At 48.8% G+C, this 24,423-nt stretch overlaps 3 protein-coding genes across 4 annotated transcripts in view; 2 read left to right on the forward strand and 1 right to left on the reverse strand.

The window, feature by feature from the left end:
• Positions 1-2,470, forward strand: part of FNDC5 (fibronectin type III domain containing 5) — a 17,643-nt gene extending 15,173 nt beyond the window's left edge. Inside the window, exon 6 of the mRNA XM_050909915.1 lies at positions 707-2,470. Within this exon, the coding sequence (XP_050765872.1) occupies positions 707-748 (42 nt within the window). The 3' untranslated portion in view covers positions 749-2,470. The remainder of the gene's footprint in view (positions 1-706) is intronic.
• The window catches only part of S100PBP (S100P binding protein), a 26,668-nt gene extending 9,650 nt beyond the window's left edge, over positions 1-17,018 (reverse strand). The window contains exons 1-5 of one of the 2 annotated variants that reach the window (XM_050909913.1): positions 16,946-17,018; positions 14,839-16,142; positions 14,521-14,618; positions 13,653-13,757; positions 7,131-8,335 (exon numbers count right to left, since the gene is read on the reverse strand). In XM_050909913.1, coding sequence (XP_050765870.1) covers positions 8,191-8,335; positions 13,653-13,757; positions 14,521-14,618; positions 14,839-15,600 — 1,110 coding nt within the window. In that variant the 5' untranslated portion in view covers positions 15,601-16,142; positions 16,946-17,018 and the 3' untranslated portion in view covers positions 7,131-8,190. Of the gene's footprint in view, positions 1-7,130; positions 8,336-13,652; positions 13,758-14,520; positions 14,619-14,838; positions 16,143-16,945 lie in introns of those variants that run through there. The other variant, XM_050909912.1, reaches the window with a different exon arrangement.
• A 1,676-nt stretch (positions 17,019-18,694) lies between these two features.
• Positions 18,695-24,279, forward strand: YARS1 (tyrosyl-tRNA synthetase 1). Its single transcript, XM_050909815.1, has 14 exons — positions 18,695-18,720; positions 18,829-18,893; positions 19,205-19,351; positions 19,467-19,642; positions 19,876-20,005; positions 20,351-20,431; positions 20,785-20,877; positions 21,081-21,216; positions 21,444-21,529; positions 22,015-22,150; positions 22,531-22,625; positions 22,764-22,957; positions 23,100-23,241; positions 23,504-24,279. The coding sequence occupies exons 1-14, from the start codon at positions 18,705-18,707 to the stop codon at positions 23,612-23,614; spliced, it is 1,608 nt and encodes a 535-aa protein (XP_050765772.1). The 5' UTR covers positions 18,695-18,704; the 3' UTR covers positions 23,615-24,279.
• The last annotated feature ends 144 nt before the right edge of the window (positions 24,280-24,423 follow it).

The raw sequence follows: 24,423 nt of genomic DNA on the forward strand, positions 1-24,423 counted from the left end.
TCCCTCCAGCTGGGATGCAGAAAGGAAACACCCCTTCACATCCACGCATGCCAGTACCACGGCTTCATTAGTGGTCTGAGCCTCCAGACGCATCAGGACACCGGCACTTCACTCCCACCTCTGGATTAGCCTGCATGTCCATCAGTAAAACAGATTTCAATCCGTATTTCTGAAATATCTGAACATCTCTGGAAGAAAAATGCACTGAGCGATGCTGCAGTCCCTGAGCTGCTTGGGTCCTCACCCCCACAGCAGCCCTTAGGTGGCATGTGGTAAAGGGGATATTACTCTTGCAATTAACTGAAGAGCTAATCAGCAGGAGCACGGCTGGTAATACACATGATGTTAAAGGTACGCCATATCCATAACGTAAGCAGACTCAAGCCTATAATTTATACCAACTTATTTAAATTAATTTAACTTTCTTGTGTTTCTATTCACAACTTGCATGCTGGCACATCCCCACCATTTACTTATTATTTGAAATAGTCCACTAATCCATGCTCATTCAGAAGCAGACAGTGATGAACCATGCAACCCTAAAGCCTCAACTCTGGCCCTTTTTCATTATCCTAAGGGGATGGGAATAAGAACTTTTAGAAAAACAAAAACTGACCAGCACGCTGCACTCATCTCTCATGTGGTCTTTCTCCTCTCTAGCTATTCCTATACATTCTTTCTTCTTTTGTCTCCTCTTCTCTTCTAGTTTCCAAAAAACAAGCCCTCAGTGAATATCATTGAAGCGTGACAGCCTGCCATCTGATAGATGGACTCCATTCCTCACTCTCACTTTCTGCCTCTGAGCCTCGATGACTAGGGAGGTGAAATATTGTTGGAGCAATTTGGAAAGAGACCTAGTGATTGTCACTTGCTGGCATCCACCTCCTTGTCTGTGTTCTGTAAAACATCTGGCCAGAAAGAAAAATCCTGCAAAAAACCCTGAAACCCAAACAAACAATTACGATGGAAAAGCAGCAGCGAGACAGCTGCTGCCGGTGATCCTGTACTGGATTCATGAATCACCTGGGCTGGAGCAACTGCTCACACACTCCTCTCCACCCTCACACGCCGTCTTCTGGAACAATTTTCCTGTCTTTGGAAATGTACAAGGTTTTGTTGTATCTTTCTTTTGTCTCACTGTCACTACATCTTGACAGTATTAACGTGAGCTCAGGCATCAGTCACTGTCTCTCCTCTCCAAGCAAGAAAGGAGGAAAGCTCACTGCAGACACGACTAGCAACCAGATTTTGGCTGCTGTGTGCTCTCGGCTTGCTTTGTTCCATTGATATGTGTTGTGTAACACATCTTGCAGGTGGGTTTTTAAAACAAAGAAAAGAAAAAGGCATACCCCGGTTTCCATTCCCACTGCGAGAACTTCCCTGGGTGTTCTCCAGTTAGGCTGCAGCACATGTCTCCACCGTTGCTGTCTCTCCTATCTCGCACTGGTGCTCTTCATCTCAGATATTTGGAGCACGCCGAACACTGAGGCACAGACCAATATGAGGGGACACCAGAAGCCGTTATTTAGCTTCCAGGATAATTTCAACCATTTTCTTCATGGTATTTTCAGCTGGGCCTGAGTCCACCACCAGTGCGATAAAAGGTCCATAAAAATGTAGCCAGTCAGCAAAAAAAGAAAAAAAGAAAAAACAAACTCATGATACCGGTTGCTATGCAAGGTCTCCAGTGGCAATAACTATTTATTGCGAAAGGCTCTTGCCTAAGGGACCTTTTTCTGAGGGCTTAAGTTCTTAAATTGCTTCTTTTAGTAGGGTTCCGGTGGGAAGGTCTGGTTCTCCTTACACGTCCTGTCTGCACTATTTTTGTGACGTTGTAATGCCAGGTATCTGCTGGAGGCAGTCCTCCATAAAAAGGAGGACGGTGAATGGGAAAGGGGCTGGGGTTCTCCTCTCTCTTAAGTGCTTGATGTTGTAAGCTGACAGGATCCCTGGGATTGCTGGTGCTCTGGAAGCTGGTAGATGCAAGTCCATCACATGGAAAAGATTTACTCTTTGTAGTGTGCCATGGGGTATCTGTATTCATTTAATTACTCCACAAGACCACTCCATATGCACTAGGGGATGAGGCAAGATCCTACTTGTTCCATCAAATACCAAGACAGGTTGGCCTGAGTAGGGTTTGAATCTCTTTACAACAAACCTGCACTCAGATGAGCCTGGTTTAAAAGTCCCTGCAAAGAAACAGGCTGGCAGTAACAGAGTTCAGCCATCTCTTCTCTTCCACTGTCACCAGCCTTTCCAAAATAGTTGATTTGAAAGGCACTAGGAGGTCTGCTTGCAGATGTGTTGGTGAACAAGCAAGGGCTTCCCTTGTGCCAGTTTCAGAAGGCAGGGCAATCCCAAAGGTCTCTTCAGTGGATCCTTTGCCAGAACATACTCCTCCATCACCAAGAGGGAGAGGTCAACACCTCTGATACAGACAGAGCAATAAACATTTTATAATGTACAATAAAAGATTAAAAGCATCTCTTGTGTTCTTGTAACATCTGAATTTAGTAATATTTCATCTTCGCCTGCTTCGAGCAGAACACACACAACAGAACAGGGGGATTTTCTCTGTATTTCCCAGGGACTACAGCATAAAACGTTTTCTCAATGTCTGGGTGCAGAAAACCAGAAAGGTTCACCAGAGTTCACTCTAGCTGCAGGACAAGGGGAAAAAAAACTTGCAACACAAATAGCACTACAGCCATACCTAGCAAGATTCTTCAGACACGTCTGTTATCTCCTAAGAAAGTAATGTCATTTGGAATCCATACCCCTATAAAGGGAGATTTAGGACAGATGGTACAGCATGTGCAAAATGATAAGGGAGATGCTCTCTCATAATCCTAGAGCAGACAGCCAAGCAAGCAGCCCTCAGAAGCCTGCTAGTGAGGAAATTCAGCCTGGTAATTTGGCAGGTTTGGGGGGTGGGGGGTTGTGTGTCTGTTTTTAAAGACAGTTGTCCCTGGGAATTCAGACCATATCCCCTTTTTTACAGTAACTGTTGCTGTTCCCTAGTGACAGGTTTAAACTATTTCTTTCTTAACAGATGTGCTCACTCCTTGTTTGGTAGAAAAGAATGAAAATATAAAGCGTCAGTGTTCGTGCAGAGTTAAGTATTTGCACCATAATGTGGCAGGAGGTAAAAGGGTTACCATTATGTTCCGTAACTGCAGGCTTTAAAAGTAAGGTAATAATGCTATTGGTGAGAAGAAACAAATGTAGGCTGGCAGCAACTCAACTCATCAGAGAGGGACTCCAAGCTATCCAATTCACGTGATTCCCTGAAAGGAAATGTTTTCAGCAACTCTGAATTGATGTACTAAGTCCACACTTTAGAAAAAGGTGTTTCCCATTATAGGACAAGAAAGCTACTTAAGATCCTACTTTTCTGAGGGTCATAAACATCAAAGCTTTAACTGCTGTTTGGGTATCAAATTCCATTGTAACCCCGAGTCAGACACCATTAAGGCTCTGGGCCGCTGTGACTCCAAGCCTAAGCCCATCTTTAGAAGAGTTACCTCATTCTCAACAGTTGCCAAAAGATACTCCTGAGGTGTTTTACAGTCAATAAAGGGAAGAGATCAAGGAGAAAAAAAAAAAAAAAAGATGACAGCGCTGAGGAAAGTCATGTTGGGCCACAGAAAAACAAACCCTAAAGGCCACCCACATTTCCCCGCATGTTTTTGCCTGACTGCTGATTTTGACTGCTTGGTGGAAGCAGGAGCTAGGAAAGGGAGGTTTCAATAAATACTAAAAAGCAGCAAGTGGGAGTGGGCTGGCATGACAGGGATCCCAGAGAGCCCTGCAAGAACTGATTCCCCATTGATCTCAAAAGCAAAAGGAAAGCAGCCCTCCAGCCGGCTCTGCCGATGCCGTGCAGCCCCTGGGGACTAATCCCGTTGATTTCCAAGAATCAACTGAGCAGAGACTAAGGGCACAATAAGGAGCAAGAAGCTGAAAACAGAACCCTTTGCCAATATACGCAGTGCGTGTTTAAACTTAAGCACCACTTGCCTTCATCCTTTCAAGCACTGTAATATTGTGCCTACAAGTACAATTTAGCCAATATATTCCTCCCCCACGAGTTTAGTAAAACGGAACCGCAGGAGGCGGTGTGGAGCAAACAATCCTGCACAGCATGTCCTTCCAATTCACAACACACAACACCATACACTTCTCACCACCTCCCTCTGTACAACAAGCAGCAGCACAAGCTCCGTTCTCTGTCTCCTCGGAGGAAAATGAGAACATTAGGCATTTTATACCCGACAGTTCAATAGCATCAGAGGAGGAAACACCTACACGACAGAAAGTGTTAGTATAATCTCAGCTGGTAATAACTTTCTGGAGGAGATGTAAGTGGAGAGGAACAGACTGCTAATGCCAGTATTTGCCAAAGACATTAAAGGTTACATCACTCAAAGCGTATGTCACAGCTGCACATCCATTTTGCTGATAAAAATATGGCAATTCATTGACTGAGTAGTCAGACATCACTTCCCAAGGACAGAGTTGAAGATTATACCATATGTTATACCAAATGTAATTTCCCCAGATTCGCAGAAAAGCCTCCTAACAACATGTAATGAGCTATTACTGGCTAGTCTGGAAGCAGAAGCCTAACTGACCAAATTGAATCAGCTTTCTAGCATTTGTTAAAAAGCTATATGACCAACATGCTTGTTATGCTAAAGTATCTTCTGTTTCCTCCACAAATCTGGTGTCTATTAAATTGTCTGATGATCTTACAGATTAAAATTATGTTCCTACTTGTTAGTGCTTTAGCCCACACGTCTCGAGGAAAGCGAGCTGAATTCTCTTTCAGCTCATGCATCAGCATCAATTTTGTTAACTAAGTTCCAAATGAAGAATCTTTATTATTAGCGACAGAGCCAGGAAAGACGCAGCTTGAATTTTAGATCCCAGATGGAGTCAGCAAAGTTGGCAGCCAGAAAAGCCATCTTTTTGCTTGCAATCTGAACACACTGGATGCAGAGTCATTGAGTGGCAATAATGACATAGCCCCACGATGCCATTTGACACTTTACAGTACATCGTAACTGACAAAACCCCCCACACTTAGTGCCACCAACTGCTAAATATAACCTATTTATACCATCCAGACCTGTTTTGCAGAGGATGCAGCCAGCACAGTACTAGACACCCTCTCAAACCAAAGGGAGAATGTTATCAGCTTCCGCTATTTCACGTTTCAGGACATAATTTCTTCCTCCCATTTAGAATAACCTTACAGCACAAAAGTAGGGAAGAGTTGGTTAGCTTTTGAGAGGATGGCAGAAAAAGCCACACAGTAGTTTAATTTCAGTCCCATTGTTTTCTAGCTGCTGTTGTCAGACTGCGATACATTGATGAATGTTACCAAATTTTTAATTGTAAGACATTTCATCACAGAGCTCACACAGGGCTTGCACAAAACAGTCTCTTCCTGTCTTATCTGACGTTGCTGGATTCTACTACAGCAAAAATCATACACGGAGCCCTTGGCTACACTCCAGCAGCAAACATGCAGTATGTCCTTCCATGAAGGCTTAATACACAATCTCTCCCTCCCTTTGCAGTATCTCTACCGTTCAGCATATATGAATCACGGTTGCAAAGTCAAAGAATGAAATCTTCAGCAATAAGGCTGCCCAGAAGCCTAAAGCCTTTACAAAGTGCAGAGCTGCTCCATGGCAGCGTTCATTCACGTGAGAGATTTACATTCACAAAGACCACAAAACACATGTTCAGGAGGAGGCACCCGCTTCTGCCCGAGGTCCTCCAGCACTGGGAAGCTGGTCTTAGACACAGCACACATACAGACACCATCATCTTGCTGTCATGGTAAGGTGCTGCCTGTTCAGAATAATTTCATTTTCTCAGCATGGCTGAACTGGCAACAGAATGCCTGCTTTAAGAGAAGGCTAATATAAATAACATCCTGACTGCTATGCGTCACTTAATAATGTCATAAAGGGATCTATAACAAAATCAAGGCAGCTAGCATGGAAATCTCTGAACGCAAAAAAGGCAACACCTCAGCATGCACGGCAAAGGCAGCAGATTGCCTGTGGTCTTCCTACCGCTGTGTTCCTGCTCTGTTATATCATTGCTGATCAGCAGCGACCATCGATGACTGGTTGAGACAGAGCTTCACTATCCCAGCAGTATGCGACTGCAACAGCTGCCGCCAGGCCTGCATTACTTCTGGGCCTTCAAAGAGCCAGTCTGTTAGCAGTTTAATATCAGATAAACCCTCCAGCAGGCAAGCTAGTCTGCTTTTGCAAGGGGAGGGGGGGAACAGGCTCTGCAGTCAGGCTCCTGCTATCCCACTTGCCTTTTCAAAATGCCTGGAACAAGGAGATTTGAAGCAAATCTTCTTCCTTCCTTTATTATGTGTGTTAGGAGGAGGTGGACTTTACAGATACGACAACAACCTGGACAGCACGTGAAACTGCCCTCAGGACCACAAGTAAATTACTCCTTTTTCAGAGAAGTCTCTTCAGGTTAATATGTGGGATTCACTGGTTTAAAAGACAACAGACACCATGTGCTAATAAGCCCCACACTACCCAACCAAGGGCTGCCAAGGGATGTCACCTTCTCTTTCTATGCAAGGCTCTCTGCAAGCAAAATTTGCAGTGGTAAAAGTCACATGAGAGGCTATGCTGGCATTAAGAACATGTTATTAACTGGAGAAGATCAGTTATTGACACAAAGCCCTAACACTGGGCACGCACCACCCATGCCTGTACAACCCATCAGAAAAAAAAAAAAAAGACATCCCCTGCCCCACAAAATTGCTGTATATGGATTACTTTGTTAATGGAGGCAGTATTATCTAGGAGTTAGTGCAGTCAGGCAATACCAGGCTCTGTTCCAAGCTTCACTGCTTATCCTTTGGACAAATTACTTCGATTCTCTGTGCCTCAGTCACTGCACATCCAGGACAGTGACAAACTTTGCCCGCTTTTTAAAGCCACTTCCTCCTGTTCCGTTCCAGATTTGAAAGGTGCTACAGAAGGGCAAAATAATAAGATACATGAACCACAACATTGAAAAACATTAGTACTGTACCTAAATTTTATTTCTTTAAAATCACAGTAGCCAAAAGTGTCACCAAAAAATTCAAATTACTATGATAAAAATATAGTACAATTCTCTCCATGAATAAACCTAATTTGCTCTCTGAAATCCACCTATAAATGCCTAAAGGGTTCGTAAGGCCTGTGCAGGCCCTCCTAGCACCCCTGGGAAGAGCATTTTGCAGAAGATCAACCTATCTCTCTGTTTTACAAATCCTCCAAATAATCTGAAGTTTCTATGCTCTGTTAGGGAAGGAGATGGAGGCAGCACAAAGACCAGTAGTTGCTGTCGGATTGTGCAGCTTAAATGACCACAAGGTCACACTCTTCTGGGCAGTCCAGAAAGCAGGCAAGTGAAAGGGGAGAGCCACAATAACATAGCAGAAAAGAAAACTACATCTAACAGGTGCAAAATATTTATAAACTGCAGTGCAAATCTCAGGAAACATTTCTACAAGAAAAGTTACAAATGAAACAAGTAAAAACAAATCAAAAAAGGCAAACTTTTCAGGGACAGAAAGAACAACAGAACAAGACAAGACATAACCAAACCAAGTAAATCAACAGCTGCTCCTGAGTTTACTGTAAACTAACACAACTTTGTCTTTGTCAAATGGAGGGGGACAGCAGCCACAGCCTGTTTTTACAATTTAAAACCTTAATGTTATTCAAAGGGAGCCCAATCGCTGTAGGAGATTTAATGCCAAGGTTTAGGACCAAAGCTTTAAAGAAACGTTTTTCCTCTTCAAAGCACGTTTTCCAGTTTCCATCATTGAAATATTACATCCTCATATCCAACATGCAATCTTGCCTCTTGAACACCAACTACATTTGTTATCTACTCTGTGAGGAAGTTGTTTTCAGTTCAAAGGACAACACTGATACAAAACATAGAAGTTACCTACACAAAACAGATCACATTTAAATTGCATTTCAAAACCAGTTCCAAATGTTTCTAAAACATAGCAACTTCCATTGGCCTTATTAAAAACAGTTCATAAAACAGCTTATCAAAATACAAACGACTCAAAACCAGAACAATTAGGAACAACTCTAAATGCAAAACAAGAACCAGCACAGTCCCTCAGCAGCAAAATCAAACATTAGAAAAGGCTGTGACAGGGCTACGCTGGAAGTGGTCAGGAATGCTCTGAAAATAGTGGTGTTTGGCCAAGTTCTTGCTCACCCACTGTGTAAGGCTGTACCTTTGGGTAGGTTTCTTGTTCGACCTTGGGTAATTTCTGCAAAAGTAAGTACAACAGTTAAACACAAGAGAAGCACATGTATGAGAGGCTGGAACAGCATCTTCTCTGAAAAAGCCTTCCCCATTCCCTGGGCCTTGCAGCTGGTACCTAATTTTCTTGTTATGAGGTTTTAAAAGGGTAATCGCATTCCTGAAGGCACCTTGGTAAGTAACAACACGAAAGTTTAAAGACTGTCCTTTCAGGAACACTGCCTTGTGCTTTATTACCTTCTTTGCAAAGCTCCTTCTCCTTGGCCCAGCAGAGAAGGCTGAAGGCTCGACTACACAGCAGTTTAAACAAGAAGCAAATTTTCCTCAGAAAGCGCTGTACACACATTAAATACTCTCATTTGCTACATCTAAGCAATGACCTTAGCTTTCAGCTATGTTCTGAAATAACAAGACAAAACCCCACAAACTTTAAGCAGTCTTATAGTAGCAAGATTAAAAAACGAATTACATTTCAATAAGTTTGGTTATCTCCAGGCCTCAGTGTCACAAAGCTTTTCCACATCATTAGAGGCTGCTTCGCCCCTTCTGCATTTTGAAAAAAGCCAACTCTGCTACCTTATTTTTTTCCTCATTTGTGCAGAGGCATCAGCATAACTCAGGAAATAGCATTTATAAACTGCAGACCCATCTGAAGGAGCCCAAACCACCAAAGGGGTCACTCCTGCAAAAACACTATCAACACAGTTGGTTTGGAGAAGCAGTATCTGGCTGGCACAGGGTCATCACATCCACAACACGGAGAGTTTCATTTCTACAGCGGTTGCTCAGCAAGAGCAGCCAGTGACCAGATAGGTCTCAAGCCAGCAAAGCAACTTGTTCATGCCGACAGCTGAGGAGAGATACCTGCGTTACACTCAACATATATTTATCGTAAAGTTCCAAAAAGCTATGTCATACAGGCTGCTCCCAAGAGGTCTTTCCAGGTCAGAGTTACCTGGGTCACAGAGCACCAAACTTTTACTCATTACTCGAGCGCTCCAATACTACTGATCTTACAGCCAGTGCTATCTGTGTACACAGAACAAGCCCCTCTATTCAAAAGAGCAGATCTGAAGGCCTCGCATAGCGAATCCTTGGCAAGAGATGGTTCAGCAGAATGCAAGAATCCTTGAATTCGTGTCACGAAATATGAAACAATCAGTAACTCCAACCTTGCTGTAGCGTTTGCCCTTCTGCACACTCAGAACAGGCACTACAGCTCAGTGAAAGGCAACTTCCCTGGAATACTGCCCTTGCTGAAGTCCACTGTTTCAAGGTGCTCTCAGTACAGAACAGTGTGTGTCCTTGCCCAGTCGAAACTCAAAGGCTTTTCCATCCTGCCACTGCAGTCATGTGATTAATGTGAATCACGGTTCTGCGTAACACTTCTTCCTTTCCAGGGAACATAGCGTCTCTTGAGCAAATCCAGGTCTCCTTCATAAACTGCAGTATCAGCTTTTATTTACACAAAGGAATAACTTCTTGTCAAAAAAAGATACTTTAGAAGAGATTTCAGAAGTGTTCTTGAAAAATCCATGTTTTCAGGCTGCATTGTTTAGGAAGGGAGGCGCTCCAAGACAGCTAACAAAAGGCAAACTCTCACCGTCGCACAACAGCTCACACTGTCTGCAATAAGCTGATGCAAGATGTGTCTGTGACTAGAAGAAATCACAACTTTTCACAAATTCTTAGCCTTCCAACATGTAAGTCCCCCTCCCTTGCCATTCTGAGTCACAGTTGAAATGGGTCACCGAAACAGGGGGCTCATTTCCTACTGTCAGGGGTGCACCCTTCACCCCTGCACCTGAGGGAAGACAAGAAGGTGTGCAAACTACCACCATGACTCACAAGTACTTCACACCAGTAAGAGGTTTGAGGTCCTCTACAAGAGGCAAAGTCGCAGGAGCAGACTAAGCCCATCAAGTATTTGGAGAGCTATTATCTCAGTGCCTCACGTAACTATCTAACCCAGGGCTCAGAGTAAGAACCCTTATGGCCATTACTCATGAGGAAAGGGTACAATGACACCCTAGATAAACTGAACTGCCATGGAACAGAACTTAAAACATTTTGATTTCTTTCTCCTCAGGCACAGTCCATCCCCCAACCTTCCACAACAGTTGAGACCAAACTACAGATTTAGGATGAGATTTTCAGGCAAGTTCCACTCTCATTTAGAAACCAGGAGTTCTGATTATCTCAGCAAAAGTACCTGCAAACCGAAGCCATGTGGTTTGCCACTAGAGAAGCCCCTGGACCAGTCGCATAGACTCAGGAGTATCACACTCTGCTAAGAACAGCTAACTCCTCCCACCACTCCCCTCACCACAAGCCTCCTTGCAATCTGCTTTATCAGTTCCTACCCCATCCCCTACTCCAAAGCCCACCTCACATCCCTCTTGAAATTTAGGGTTTGTAGGTGGATTTCATTTGCTTTGAAGTGAAATCTCCCTCCTAGGCTCAGCCATAAATATAATTCCTCCTTTATGTCAGCACAGCCCGAGTCTTGTATCTTCCCTGCATGCTTTCCACTCAAGCAAAATGACTCTGGGAAGGTAAGAACTGTTTCAAGACTAAAGTTTTTTCCTCAGCCAGCTCAGTACCAATCAGCAGACCAGACTTTCAAGGCAGAGTCTGCTAGCACAGCGTTCATTTGTATTTCACAGATTTGTTTCTCCATATGTTCCCTTATACTACCCTTTCCATCACTTTAAACCTAGTGTGTCTGTTTTTTTAAAGATATTGATCTCTGTTATTACAGTAAGACCAGATGGTCTGTGACTCTTTATAAGGTATTCCCTCCTCGTCTCCCTTTGATTCAAGAGGGATCCAAGAAAATAATTTATCAGGTTTCTCCCAGGTTGTTAGAAGTCTGATAAAATTGCTAAGCATCATAAACCTCTACCAAACAAACCAAGCCTCAAGGAGAACTCCTGGTGGAGTTCTGCGAGCAGAAGCGCTCAGAGAAAGCAGTGGTGGGAGGTCAGACAGGAGCTAGCTCAGCCTCCCAGGTACCCGGGGGTGCATGACTGCCGAGAGCGATCCCGCTCCAAACAACATGAGAATACTTGTCTGAGCAGCAGGTGGTGCAAGCACTATCCCATATGCACAATTGCAATGTTAATGACCTGTGAAAGCAGATCTCCTGAAGTACAGATGTTTGGGTGGAAACCAAGAGAAGGCTATGTTTAGAGAGGGAAATGCTTTTTCTGTTAAGTTTGTCCTTCCCCTGCCCATTTAAAAATAGGCCTATCCAGCTACGTACATTGCTGAGGACAAGACTAAGCAACAGAGTGCTAACATTCAGTGCCAAGAGTCACAGTTACAAAAGCAGGAGCCTCATAACTTCTATAGACTGATACAGAACCAACCAGAATTGCCGAGGAGGATCTCATCAAGGAGGATATGATTCTATTTACTGTTGGATAAAGGGCAATAATGAAGTGTGAATGCTAACAAATGGTCAGCTTGCAGAAATCTTTTGTGGTCAATTATCAGTTTCAGCCACCCATTTCCAAGCAGATGTTCAAATCGCATCTTGTTTTTACATCTGCTACAACGCAGCCTCAGCAGCATTTAGATTCCTACGGGAAGCTGCAAATAAGTGTATCTATTCAGATTGAATATCCTCTAGAAACTAGAACGAGAGGAAAAACAACCAGAACCACAGGTTATCTCCCAACTCACTTGAGATGGCTAGATGTGAAAAATTTATTCTGAATACAAAAGGATTTCTTCCAACTAGTTGATGTTCAAAGATTTCACATGTGGTAGCCAGTGCAGCTATCACACCACCAATACACAATCACCCAACACGGATATAAGAAATTTGTGTTTATAGAGAACCTGCAAGAGCAAGATACCATGCAGGTAAGTGAAAGGATTAAGTCTCTGCTGTAGCTAGCCTGTGATTCACCCAGACAACATACGAGCAAGGAGCAAGAGACCAGATACGAGGAAGAGCAGACAGATCAGGTAGAGGAAGGGATAGTAAAGTCACGCACTACCATAAGACAAATGCCAAGAGATTTGCAATACAAAACAGAGCTAAAGATTTGTAGCAGCAATATATTAGTTACTGCTTCCCAAAGGGAATTCCCTTGCTGGCTCTGAAACCTGCTAATTTTCCTGTAGGAATTTCTTGGGATCATTCTGCATTTCTGCATCTCCTACGCAAATGATACACAAGACATCGCTGCAGATCCAGGTGCACAGAAGTACCATACAGGGTCAAAGTCAGCCCACTGAGAAGGTCCTTCTGTGACAACTGGGAAAGCCCACGCTGTCTCTCGGGCTGAATTCCAAGCCTACAGCTATTTGGAATAAGAGAGGTTTGTGCTAATAAGAAAATCAAATTGTGTGCATCACAGACAATGTTCTTCCCCAGCAAAATAGATCTCTTCCACTCACCAGCCTTGTTCATTTGGAGCTCCTGCCTGATTTTCTGTGACTCAGAACATACGTCTTGCATTTTTAATTTGAAAGGAAGAGAAAACAGGCCATTTTAGCTTTCCTTGCGTAGTCCCCTCTGCATTACTTATGCTGTATTCATACACTGGAAAGCAGCCCTGTGGCTATGCAGCTGTTCGTGCTGCCCAGATAAGTGCAGGCTCCATGCAATGAGCCACAAAACTGTCAGTTTCTTACAACTCTCAAGAAATGACAATTATTGCACCCATGAACACTCAGAATAACCACAGTGGGAGGCCATCTCTGGAAGCTACCAGAACATTCTTTGCCCTTCAGAACTTCCCAGTTCTACCCATCAACCCATCAGATACTGCTCTTCAGCTGACATCCATACCTGCTCCTTACAGACACCTTCCTTTAAACCTCCACAGTCGATAGCTCTTGGATGACACCATTGAGAGGGCAATGTGTAGAAGGTGTCAGTAGTAAATCCAAATCTCAGCACTTAAGCTAAAGATTCCGAGTCTGGGTTCATTGTTGTGGACTGACAGGAACAAGTCACTTCCCAACACAACAAGCCAGACCGCGGCTCTGCTCTTCCCAGGTAACCTGGGCCTGTTTTGGGAGCATCCCTGATTTACCACAGCAAGCCCCCTGTATGATGTTTCCCAAGTATCCCAAACTACGAAACTCATCTGAATCAGTCCTGGAACAAGACTGATTGCTGTATGGGAACTCCGTGCATGGTAGTGCTAGCAAGTGTAGCAGGAACTTTTTATTTCCCTCTGAAAAACAAGTACATTCAAAATGTCAAAGAATACAAGTTCAGCAAGCCAGGCCTCCTGCTAGGATATCTATCCTCCGCTCTGCCCTCCCCACCAGTATAACCTTACCCCACCCCATCTGGGGGTTACCTGGTGTAGGAGCTACACTTTTCTTGATATGGATGTGCACGCTCTGGATAGAAATTTTTCTTTTGCTCAAGCTCCGCTTCTGAAATGCATGTCCGTTGTTTCAGTCTTTAAAATAAAAGATGGCATTAATTTTTTTAGACAATTTGTCAAATTAGATTACAGAAGACAGAGGGGGCAAAGTGTCCTGCAGAACTATTACAGACATGAACTTCTTGTAGCACTATTCTGTGATTGCAAAAATAAACGTATTTATTTGAATAAAGCTGTAAAGATAACATACTGAGAGCAAAGCAGGAGTGAGCGTCAGCTGAGTGAACCAGCAAGTCACCATCCTGATTAACAAGCCAGGAACCTGCAGCGAGCCCTCAAAAGCAGCACATTTTTCGTGTTACTCAAGGCCACACTGGGAACGGCAACGCACAGAACATCTGAGTGCAGCAGGTCTGCAGCAGCCACGGGGAAGAAGAACCAAACTGACAACTCCAGGCCCGGGAGCACTGGAGAGCAGAAGATAACCATCCCTGCGCAGCGCCCGGAGCTGCTCTGCTGCTGCCATCTGCCGGAAACCGCTCCAGAAGGAGAGCGGCCAACAAGCCAAGCCAGACAAACATCCCTCTTCTGCTCTGCAGACCACTGCCCAGGACTGTCTTAGCAACCTTCTTTCCCATTTGGACCAGTCCTATGTTCTTCCCCATCTTACAGTATCTTACAGGGTAAAATGTTAAGTACTTTTCTCACTGTTTCAGTGCACCTTAAGAAAAAAAAAATAAAGAGAAAACCAGCAGCACACAACCGACCAAACTGGTTTGGGAAACTGCTGGGACATTTTTCAGAGTGCAAAGGCACTTTGAGGCTCCTAAGAAATTACCTCTTTTCCTCCTCCTGTGGCACAGGAATAACTTTGCCAGCCTTCTTCCCACTGGTTGTCTCTTCCTGCCCCATCTGGCCTATAGCTGTATCACTTAACTAAAAAGATAAGGAAAAAGGGGATTAACACCTAAGAGAAAATCATTCCATGTAAGTTTTGCTTATACAGTTATATAAAAATCACTTTCCTCCACTTGAAAAACCTTCCCTTACTGTGTAAAAATGCACACTTGTGTGCATATGGACATTACTGCGAGTACAAATCAAAAGAAATGGAATTAAAAACATTTTAGTTACAAGAATTAAGATGTGTGTTTACTTTGATGCTGTTTGATGGCTGTTCAGCTTCTGTAGCTTCCCCCTCATCATCCTCTGGAGAGTCTAATTTCCTTGAAAAACAGCTCTTTGTTGCTTTGGAAAGTTCTTGGTTTCTGGCCCCAGAAGATGGCGTGGGACACCTCGGCAACACAGATGCTGAACTCTCATCAGCTGTCCTCTGGCCACAGGCAAGGTCAGAAGGCGGCATGGATCCTCCCACATGATCACCACAGAAGTCAGACACATCTCTGCTTGTAAAGGGAGTCTTTCCCAGGCAATCCACACCCAGGCTTTGCCGGCCATTAGACATCAGCCCCTCCAAGGATTCTTCAAGAACACAGCTACTAGCAGTTTTATCATTCTCTAGGCAATCATTTACGATTGCTTCTGAAGCTTCTCTTTCGTTTTCCTCCAAACAATTGTCCTCCAGAGGCTGATCTACATAGTCAGCATCAATTGGGCTAAGACTTAGAAGTTCCTGAATGTCAAGGTCAAATAGCATGCGAGTTACTTGGGCTGACTGCAGGTGGTTCTCATCCAAACTAGCAATTTCGTTCGAAAGGCTAAGATAACATTCAGAACCAACTGAAGAACACTCTCTGGACAGAGGTTCGTCTGGTTTCTCTGCGATCTTTGACTCTACGTTTGCATCTTCGCTGATGACTGATGCCCCAGCGCAGCTGCTGCTCTCATCCTTTTCACCCTTTCCATTTACATTTTGGCTCAGAGTGCTTTTTCTAGTTAGGTACCGCTCAGATTCCATACAATCATCTGCCAAGATTTCCTGGATCTCTTCCTCGGTGTAATTGAAAGGAGAACTCCCTTCTTCACTGTCTGACAGTTCCAACAGGGAGTCATCTGGCTCGCTATCATCAAAACATCTGCTTGTATCTAGAGAAATGGCTACATCATCGTATTTTGATGCAGAAGAACTGGCAACAAGGTCGTCATGGCCAGTATCATCCAGAAAATGAGAGGATCCTTGAAAGCAGGGAGAATCGGGGAACAGAGCAGCAGTTTCTCTGATGGATCTGGAGTGCTACAGTGATGACTCAACACACAAGCTTTCTTAGCTGACTGCAGGGCCTGAACCTGCTCTGTGGAATCAAACAGCCTTTTGGCTCTGGGAACTGTATTATGACCAGTAGGTTTAAATTCATGACAGAGACAAAGCCCAGAGGCGTGAGGGGAATGGTCATCCATGTTGCTGTCGGTTCCTGTTATCTCAGTGACCCTGTGCCTTCTGCTTACAGCTCTAGAAGCCTGTTCTGAAGTTCACCTGATCCTGGTGCCCTTTGATCAGCCCTTTCAGAAAAGAAATCAGCAGGAGTCAGCTCCAACTTGCCAGCAAAAACATCATCTTAAAAGAAACTCAGCTGTTTTCCAAAGATGCAGTAATATAATGGGGAAGGCAAAAATACTAGCTGGGGCACAACAATTTTAACTCCTTGATCTCCATTACCTCTACTCCTGACCATTTTAGGTCTTAACAACATATAATAACAACCAGTCCCTCATTCCATGAGTGTTCTCACACACGAGGTTGTTTGGCTTTATCAAGCAGGACTAATGCAAGCCCCAATCATCAACGCAGTCTGTACTGTCTCCTCCAAAGCTGCTGTAAATCAGTCACTCTACCACCAGATACCAGTATTCACAAATTACATTCTTACGACCTTACATTTAAAGTACAGAGCACACTTCAGGCATTAAATAAAGCCTCACAGACCCTCCCAGTGTCTCAACCCCCACCTCCGTCCTTCAAAGATACTACACAAATAAAAAGTCTTTTACAGGTTAGGAAACACTGAGCAACAGAAGAGCAACTCTGTCAGGGAGCTAAGAGGACATTCAGCAGCACATTAGTCACTAACAGGCTCATACAAAACACATATTATAATGAAAGATCAGAAGATAAAGAACCTTCCCGTAAAATTCAATAGTTTAAAAGTATTCACAAACAAAACCTGTTTTCCTCTTAGTGAGAACTCACACTAGCATGAATCTTTTGACTTGAAAGCCCTGCATTTGACTCTCACCCAGCAGGAGAATCTGGACTAAGGAAAGGTATTTCCTGTCCTCTTTGACCAACAAATTTAAAGGAATACCTTTTGTCTTTCCGTACTGCTTTCAAAAAGGGGGGGGTTATCTACTCCAGGAACAAAACCCAGCCAGTTCGGCTGCTTCCTTTTGTCATTCTGTCCAAATAATAATAATAATCAGCACTTTCAGAATAATGCTGTAACCACACTGAAGGAAGAAAATACCTCAGGAATCAGCTATGTACATACAAAACCTATACAAGAACATATGGAGTCATAAGCAGTCCTCACTAGATAGTGCTTCCCTGGAGGTCTTCAATTTAGCTACAAGTGCTCAAGTGCCTCAAAGAAAAACAAAAGACAAATAAAAATAAATTAAACATGGATTTAGTCCTACAGAGTGCAGCAGTCTGATAATCTAGCTCCTAACCAATAAGGACTTGAAAGAGAATCAAACAATTTCAGCCTTTTTGCTGGAACTGGCTTACAGAAAGTACATTTGGAGATGTTTACATGCTCAGCTTGCAGACAATGAAATGGTTTCTTTACTGCCATGTCCTTCCCAATTCACCTAACTGCAACCAGTGCTGGGTCTGTACTTTCAGCCCTACATCTGATTCTGGAAGCAGAACTCTGGTAACTATGCAATCGATGATGCACAAGCCCAGACAGAGCCCCCCGCCATTCCCCACAGAAGTGTGTTGAATTCAGGGGCTGTTCAAGGATTTACACCAGGATAATCCTCCGTAACAGTTTAAATGGCTCTTAAACTGATGTAAGACAAGCCTGCTGCCACCTTCTCACCCTGTCCCTCATTCCAGCACTGCTGCTTGTATGGTCAGACCATGCTGGAGCCAGCTCACGCCCAACTGCACAAGCACCAGCACGGATGGGCCATTCTCCTAGGGGCTGCCAAAGGAAGGCTCTTTGGAGAGTTACACATGCTTTATGTGGGTTTCTAGCACAGCTTCAGTAAATAATGACATCAAAAGACAAAGCTACTGAGAAACACAGCTCTGCCAAGGCTCACGGACTGGTCACCTTGCCCATCCACTCCCCGCAGCCAGACGCAGATCTCACAAGCCTGCAGCGCTGCACTGCTCTGGCATCTGCTCCTTGAAGAGAGAACGGGGAGCAGGGGGCACCCGCTAGAGAAAACAATCACAGGCCACAGGGTAACACTCCCCTCAGCCCCATGATTTGCCCACCACACGAGATACCCTCGCTGAAAAAGCAAAATCTCGAGACGTGGGCATCCTGCTCTCATCTCACCCGAGAGCACGAAGGCAAACGCCAGCGTTTCACTCCGCAGCTCTGACCTCGCCCTCTCTCTCACTCACAGGTCTACTCGTACCCGCTACGTGCCTGTCCCTACCTCAGCAGCCCCCTTTTAGCTCCCCATCCCTCGGGCACCACCCCGGGCCGCTACGCGGGGCCGAGGCCGCCCCGAAGGAGGAGCGCGGCCCGCCCCCGGCTCCTCCTCCCGGCCAGGCCCAGCCCGGCCCAGGTGTCCCCCCCGAGCCCCACCGGAGTAAAAAAAAAAAAACACAACCAAAACCCAAATAAATAAACAAAAAGCTACAACAAGACAAATGAACCGCCGGGGCCTGAGCCGGGCCTAGCGGAGGAACGGGCCGCGCTGCGCTCACCCGCCGCCATCTTAACGGCGCGGGCGGCCCAGCAGCCCCCCCCCCCCCAACGCCCCCTCCGCGCGAGGCACTGCCTCATTGGCGGAGAGCGGCCCCGCCCCTCCTCATCGGTAGCTCGGCGCTCTGGGCGGCGGAAGTGACGTCCAGGCGCGGCAGGCGAGCGCCGAGCGGAGCTGATGCAACCCGGGGAAGGTTGGTGGGGCTGGGCCGGTGGGACCGGGGCGGCCTCGGGACCGGGCAGGGGCTCGGGGGGCTCCCGGGGGGCTGGTGCCTCCGGTAACGCTGTCTCGTTCTCTGCAGCCGCCGCCATGGACCCCGCGCCCGGCCCGCAGGAGAAGTATCACCTCATCACCCGGAACCTGCAGGTACCGGGGGGGGGATCGGGGCCGGGGCAGGCCGAGGCGGGGGGATCGAGGCAGGCCGCGGGAGAGGATCGGGGACAGGGCAGGCTGGGGGGAGGATCGGAGCCGGAGCAGGCCCTGGGTGTAGCGGAGGGGGTCCGTGGACCCGGCAGGAGCCCCGAGGACATGCTGCATGCAGGGTGAGCCGGAGCCGGGGCACGGCTCGGGGCTCAGCTGTTCAGGAGGACATTGTCCTGCCCACGTCCTCCCCCAGCCCCGCCAGCGTGTTCTCGGGAGGCTCAGCCGTGCCGGATCTGTGTCTTGGTCCTCCACAGGAGGTGCTGGGGGAGGATAAGCTCATGGCCATCCTGAAGGAGCGAGAGCTGAAGATCTACTGGGGGACCGCCACCACGGGCAAGCCGCACGTGGCCTACTTCGTGCCCATGTCCAAGATCGCAGACTTCCTGAAGGCAGGGTGTGAGGTACGGGGCCAGGCTGGGAGCTCAGACCCTGCGGGACTTTGTCACCATGCTGATGGCTGGGAACGGGTAGTTCCCCTGACTCGTGTGGCACTGACTCTGTCCCCCTCCATACTAGGTGACAATACTCTTTGCTGACCTCCATGCTTACCTAGACAACATGAAGGCCCCCTGGGAGCTGCTGGAGTTGCGCACCCGCTATTACGAGAACGTGATCAAAGCCATGCTGGAGAGCATTGGGGTGCCCCTGGAAAAGCTGAAGTTCATCCGGGGCACTGACTACCAGCTCAGCAAGTGAGTCCTGGGGTGCCTCATCCTCTTGGGATGGGAGAGCCTGACCTGGGGCTCTGCTGTTCCTGAGCTTACCCTGTTCCTGAGCCTGCTCCCAGGCACTGTCATTCAGGGAACAAAGTGAAGGTGCCTCCAGGCCTTGACTCTTCTCGATGTGGCCAGAACCAGCATTTGTGTGAAGCAGCTCTAAAATATGTCCCCCTCCCCGGTGCTAACAGTGCTGTCCCTTCCCACAGGGAGTACACGCTGGATGTGTACCGCCTTTCTTCCGTGGTGACGCAGCACGACGCGAAGAAGGCGGGCGCGGAGGTGGTGAAGCAGGTGGAGCACCCCTTGCTGAGCGGTTTGCTCTACCCAGGCCTGCAGGTGCGTGGCGAGGCGGGTCGGCAGAGCCTCTTGGCCGGGGAGGTGCTGGGCGACGCCAGGACTGCAGGGACATGGGAGGCTGAACGCCAAGGTTCTTATACTCCACCCCAATGTTACACTTGGTAGCAGCACAAAGCGTAACCTGAGCGCAGAGCTGCTTTTACAGCGACTCTGGCCAGCTGCAGGACAGCAGGCAGGCAGGAGAGCTCCCGTCCTTCCCAGGGCGCGAGTGCCCCGGCAGAGGCTGGGCAGATCCTGGGGGACAGGCAGGACCTCGGAAGGTTAAGCCCAGCTGGAGTGTGGAGTCTTGGGTCCAGTCTCAAGGCTGTGTGTGTCTCTCCGCAGGCCCTGGATGAGGAGTACCTCAAGGTCGACGCACAGTTCGGAGGAGTTGATCAGAGGAAGATATTCACCTTTGCAGAGAAGGTGAGGAATGGGGGGTGTTTGTGAGTTCCCAGCGATGCTGGTGTCTGGCTCAGGGCTCGAACACTCGCTAATCCGTTGGGAGAAGCGTGTCTGTGATTTCGGTTGGCACCACGCGGCTCTTCGCAGCTCCTGCTGCTGCTGCTCTCGTGGTCCGTGGCGCTCTGATGTGCAAAATAGTGCTGCCACACGTCCCTGGCTGTGGCTGTCAGCGCCTTGTGAACCCGTGATGGCTTTCTGGGTCCTGTTATTCTGGGTCCCCGAGTTATCTGGAGCCAGGAGCAAACGGGGATTGTGAGTTAAAGCCAATCGTCAGAAGAGGATTGTCCATGACTTGCCTCCTTGCTTTTTCCCAGTACCTCCCTTCCCTGGGCTATGCCAAGCGTGTCCATCTGATGAACCCGATGGTTCCCGGTCTGACAGGCAGCAAAATGAGCTCGTCGGAAGAGGTTGGTCCCTGAACGGTGGTTGTGGTTGGGGTTCTGCAGGGGGATGGTTTAATGGCTGGGGGCAGAGAGGCTGCACCCCAAGAGAAAGTGACTTCTCTCTCCACTCACACTGGGGTCTAAGAAGAAGTTGCAGCAACTCCAGCATGAGTTGTTTCTTTTGGGCAAGAGGTTGGGTGAAGGGCTGCGGAAATCTTTTCCTGCAGGACTCAAAGATTGACCTTCTGGACCGCAAGGAGGATGTGAAGAAGAAGTTGAAGAAGGCTTTCTGCGAGCCAGGGAACGTGGAGAACAACGGTGTCCTCTCCTTCATCAAGCACGTCCTCTTTCCCCTCAAGTCAGGTGAGGGGCTCACCGCGCTTGGATGCTGGGTCTAGTTTTTCCGGTGGGTAAGAGGAGGGGACGGGAGCGTGTGTCCCCTGAAGCAGGCTGCCTCGGAGTGCCGCCTCCCCAGCCCCTGCTGCGGTCCCCCTCAGCTCTTGGGCAAAGTGGGGCGGGTGGTTTATCTGGCTGAGCAGGGGTAAGTCTCTGCTTGGGTTAATCTGAGCCTTAAAATCTGTGTGTCGCAGAGTTTGTGGTTCTGCGAGAAGAAAAATGGGGAGGAAACAAAACCTACACAGCCTATGAGGCCCTGGAGAAGGACTTTGCTGAGCAGGTGAGTGCTGGGAGGGACCGAACCCTCTCCCTGTCCCTGAGGCTCCTGAGAGCTCTCTGGGAGGGCTCTGAGCGGCAGTGGGAGATGGAAATCCGCGCCGGGAAGAGGTGTGGAGCAGAGCGTGGCTCAGTGGCTGTAGGGTGGCAGGGTGCTCCCAGCCAGGAGAGCCTGAAGGTGAGAGGATGGGTGAAGGATGTGGGGACACCGCCTGTCCTGGTGCAGGACAGGACCACGTCAGCCACGTCCTGGAACAGAGCAGCAGTTAACTGTGTTCAGCTGTTCCCAGCTGAGGCTGCAAGCAAAAGTGTCCAGAAGAGGGGCTCTGATGTCCGAGGGGGAATCAGGCCAAGGGTTGGGGTTCATCTCCCCGCCCTGTGTGGTTTCCAGTTCCTACCTCTCTGGCCTCAGATCAGTGACTCAAATTCTGCTGCTCCCCCTGCCCAGGAGGAAACCATGCAGGAACTCGTCTGTTTGTCACGATACAGGTTGTGCATCCCGGAGACCTGAAGAACTCGGTGGAAGTGGCCCTCAACAAACTGCTTGACCCCATCAGAGAGAAATTCAACAGCCCGGAACTGAAGAAGCTGACCAACGCGGCGTATCCCAACCCATCCAAAGCCAGTAAGGAGGTGCTGGGAGCTCGGGGAAGTGGGGCCCTGGCCACGCAGGGCTGGGTGGGAGAGAGTCCCTCCAGGGGCTGAGGTTAGAGAGAAGTTCTGAAACTTTAGTCTCAGGAGCAGCCCCGGAGAGCGTTAGAAAGGGTGAGGAAAGGCCAACACCAGGGCTGTTTGCCTGCCCCGGAGAGGACAGATGCCAGCGTGCTTCTCTGGTGCTTGACAGGCCACCAAAGCAGAGGAGGGACTGTGCTCTGTGGTATAGAGCCACGCAGGGAATTCAGTGGGCCCCAGGGCCAGCATTTGGGGGTCACTGTGTGCTCCCCAGGGCTTGGCCAGCTCCCTGGGTTTATGCTGAGTGGTGCAACTGTTCCCTTTGCACTGCAGAGCCTGCAGAGAAGGGCACCAAGAACTCGGAGCCGGAAAACGTGGTCCCATCCCGGCTGGACATCCGCGTTGGCAAAGTGATCAGTGTGGAAAAGGTATGGGCACAACGGGGAGAGGGGAGTAACCTTCCCACGTGGTGACATGGGCACTTGGGGTGTGTGGGGGGGTCTGCCCCCTTCTTCTCTGCCACCCCAGTCCCCTTCTCTGCTCCTCACCTTCCTTCTGCTTGGCAGCACCCGGATGCTGACAGCCTGTACGTGGAGAAGATTGACGTGGGTGAGCCTGAGCCCCGCACCGTGGTCAGCGGCCTGGTGCAGTTCGTCCCCAAGGAGCAGCTGCAGGACAGGCTGGTGGTGCTGCTTTGCAATCTCAAGCCCCAGAAGATGAGGGGTGTGGAGTCACAGGGCATGGTGCTGTGTGCTTCCAGGTGAGGGAGGGGGACATCGGGGCCGTACCCCTCCAGGGGTACAGTCCGGACCCCCCCCTCTCCTGCCCCAGAGCCCGGCAGTGCTGAGGGGTGGGTGGGTACCGCCTCGGGGTGACTCTGGTTCCCCCACACCCCTCTGCAGCGTGGGGGAGCCGCGGCAGGTGGAACCCCTGGACCCGCCGGCCGGGTGCTGCGCCGGGGAGCGTGTCTACGTGGAGGGCTATGAGGGCGGGGAGCCCGACGACGAGCTCAAGCCGAAGAAGAAGGTCTTTGAGAAGCTGCAGGTGAGGGGCTGCACCGGGGCGCTGGGCCACAGCTCGGAGTAGCTGGGGCTCCAGGCGTCAAGTGGGGCAGTGCTTAGGGCCACGTAGATGCCACTGTCCCCAGCTCTGGGTGACCCCAAATTAGCGATTTGCCGCTCAGTGCCCACGTTTGTTACTGCCGGCAAAGCCGTGGAGGAGACAAACCTCCCCGCCGGCTGCGCAAGGCACCGCTGCCCCGCTGGCAGCCCAGGCCTGACCCTGCCTCCCCTTCTCTGCTCCCCAGGCTGACTTCCGCGTCTCTGAGGACTGTGTCGCCCAGTGGAAGCAGAGAAACTTCCTGACGAAGCTGGGGAGAGTCTCCTGTAAAAGCCTGAAGGGTGGGAGCATCAGCTAACAAGCGCCAGAGCCGCTGCTCACGCCTCCTGCCTGGCCCCCTCCATCACCTCAGCCAGGCTCTCCTCCCCGGTCTCTGCCATCTCCTCCCCAGTGCCCCGAGCCGGGGGCTCAGCCCTGCGGGACCTGGGGGCTCTGGGACTGAATTTGCAGCCTCCCAGCTGGAGAGCTGCCTCCGGCATCCCCCTCGCCCTGGGCCTGCTCAGCCAGCGTCCGTGCCTCGGCTGTGGGCCGGCTCTGGGGACTGACGGTGGCACCACACCTAAGGGACCTGTGTGACTTGTGCCCGTGGTCTCAGGCTCTACGCTGGGGCCATCGGCTCGCTCCCAGTTGTGCCATGGGACTGGACTGATCCCGATTGGGATGGCATGTGCGGATGCTGCGGTGAGGGCAGAAAGGGAAGGCTGCTTGCTCAAACCTGTTTTGCTGCTAAAACGGAGCTGGGGGCAGCTGCCTGGCAGCCAGGCAGGCCCCGGCCCCTGCTCTGCCCGGGCACCCCCTGCTCCACGCTCAGCCTTCCCCGGGGCTGCGGCCGCTGCCGGTGCTGCCAGGAGTGCAGGCAGCACTCGTGGGTCTGTCCTGAGCCCGTGGGAGGCCGTGGGGGGGCGCGGGCCTTAAACACTGACTCGGGAACCATCTGTCTGTCGTAAACCCAAATAAAATGTCAAGCTGACTGCACCCGGGTGTGCCTCTCTGTCCTGGGGGAGGTGGCTGAGCTGGCAGCCAGCCCTGCTCCTGTGTTTTAGTGCTGCCCGAGCCTTCTGCCCATCCTGTGTGGGCAGCGGTGCCGGGAGCCAGCCCGCTGCGGGT

The sequence above is a fragment of the Gymnogyps californianus genome, chromosome 22 (assembly GCF_018139145.2).
Source record: "Gymnogyps californianus isolate 813 chromosome 22, ASM1813914v2, whole genome shotgun sequence".
In the NCBI taxonomy this organism is placed as follows: Eukaryota; Metazoa; Chordata; class Aves; order Accipitriformes; family Cathartidae; genus Gymnogyps; species Gymnogyps californianus.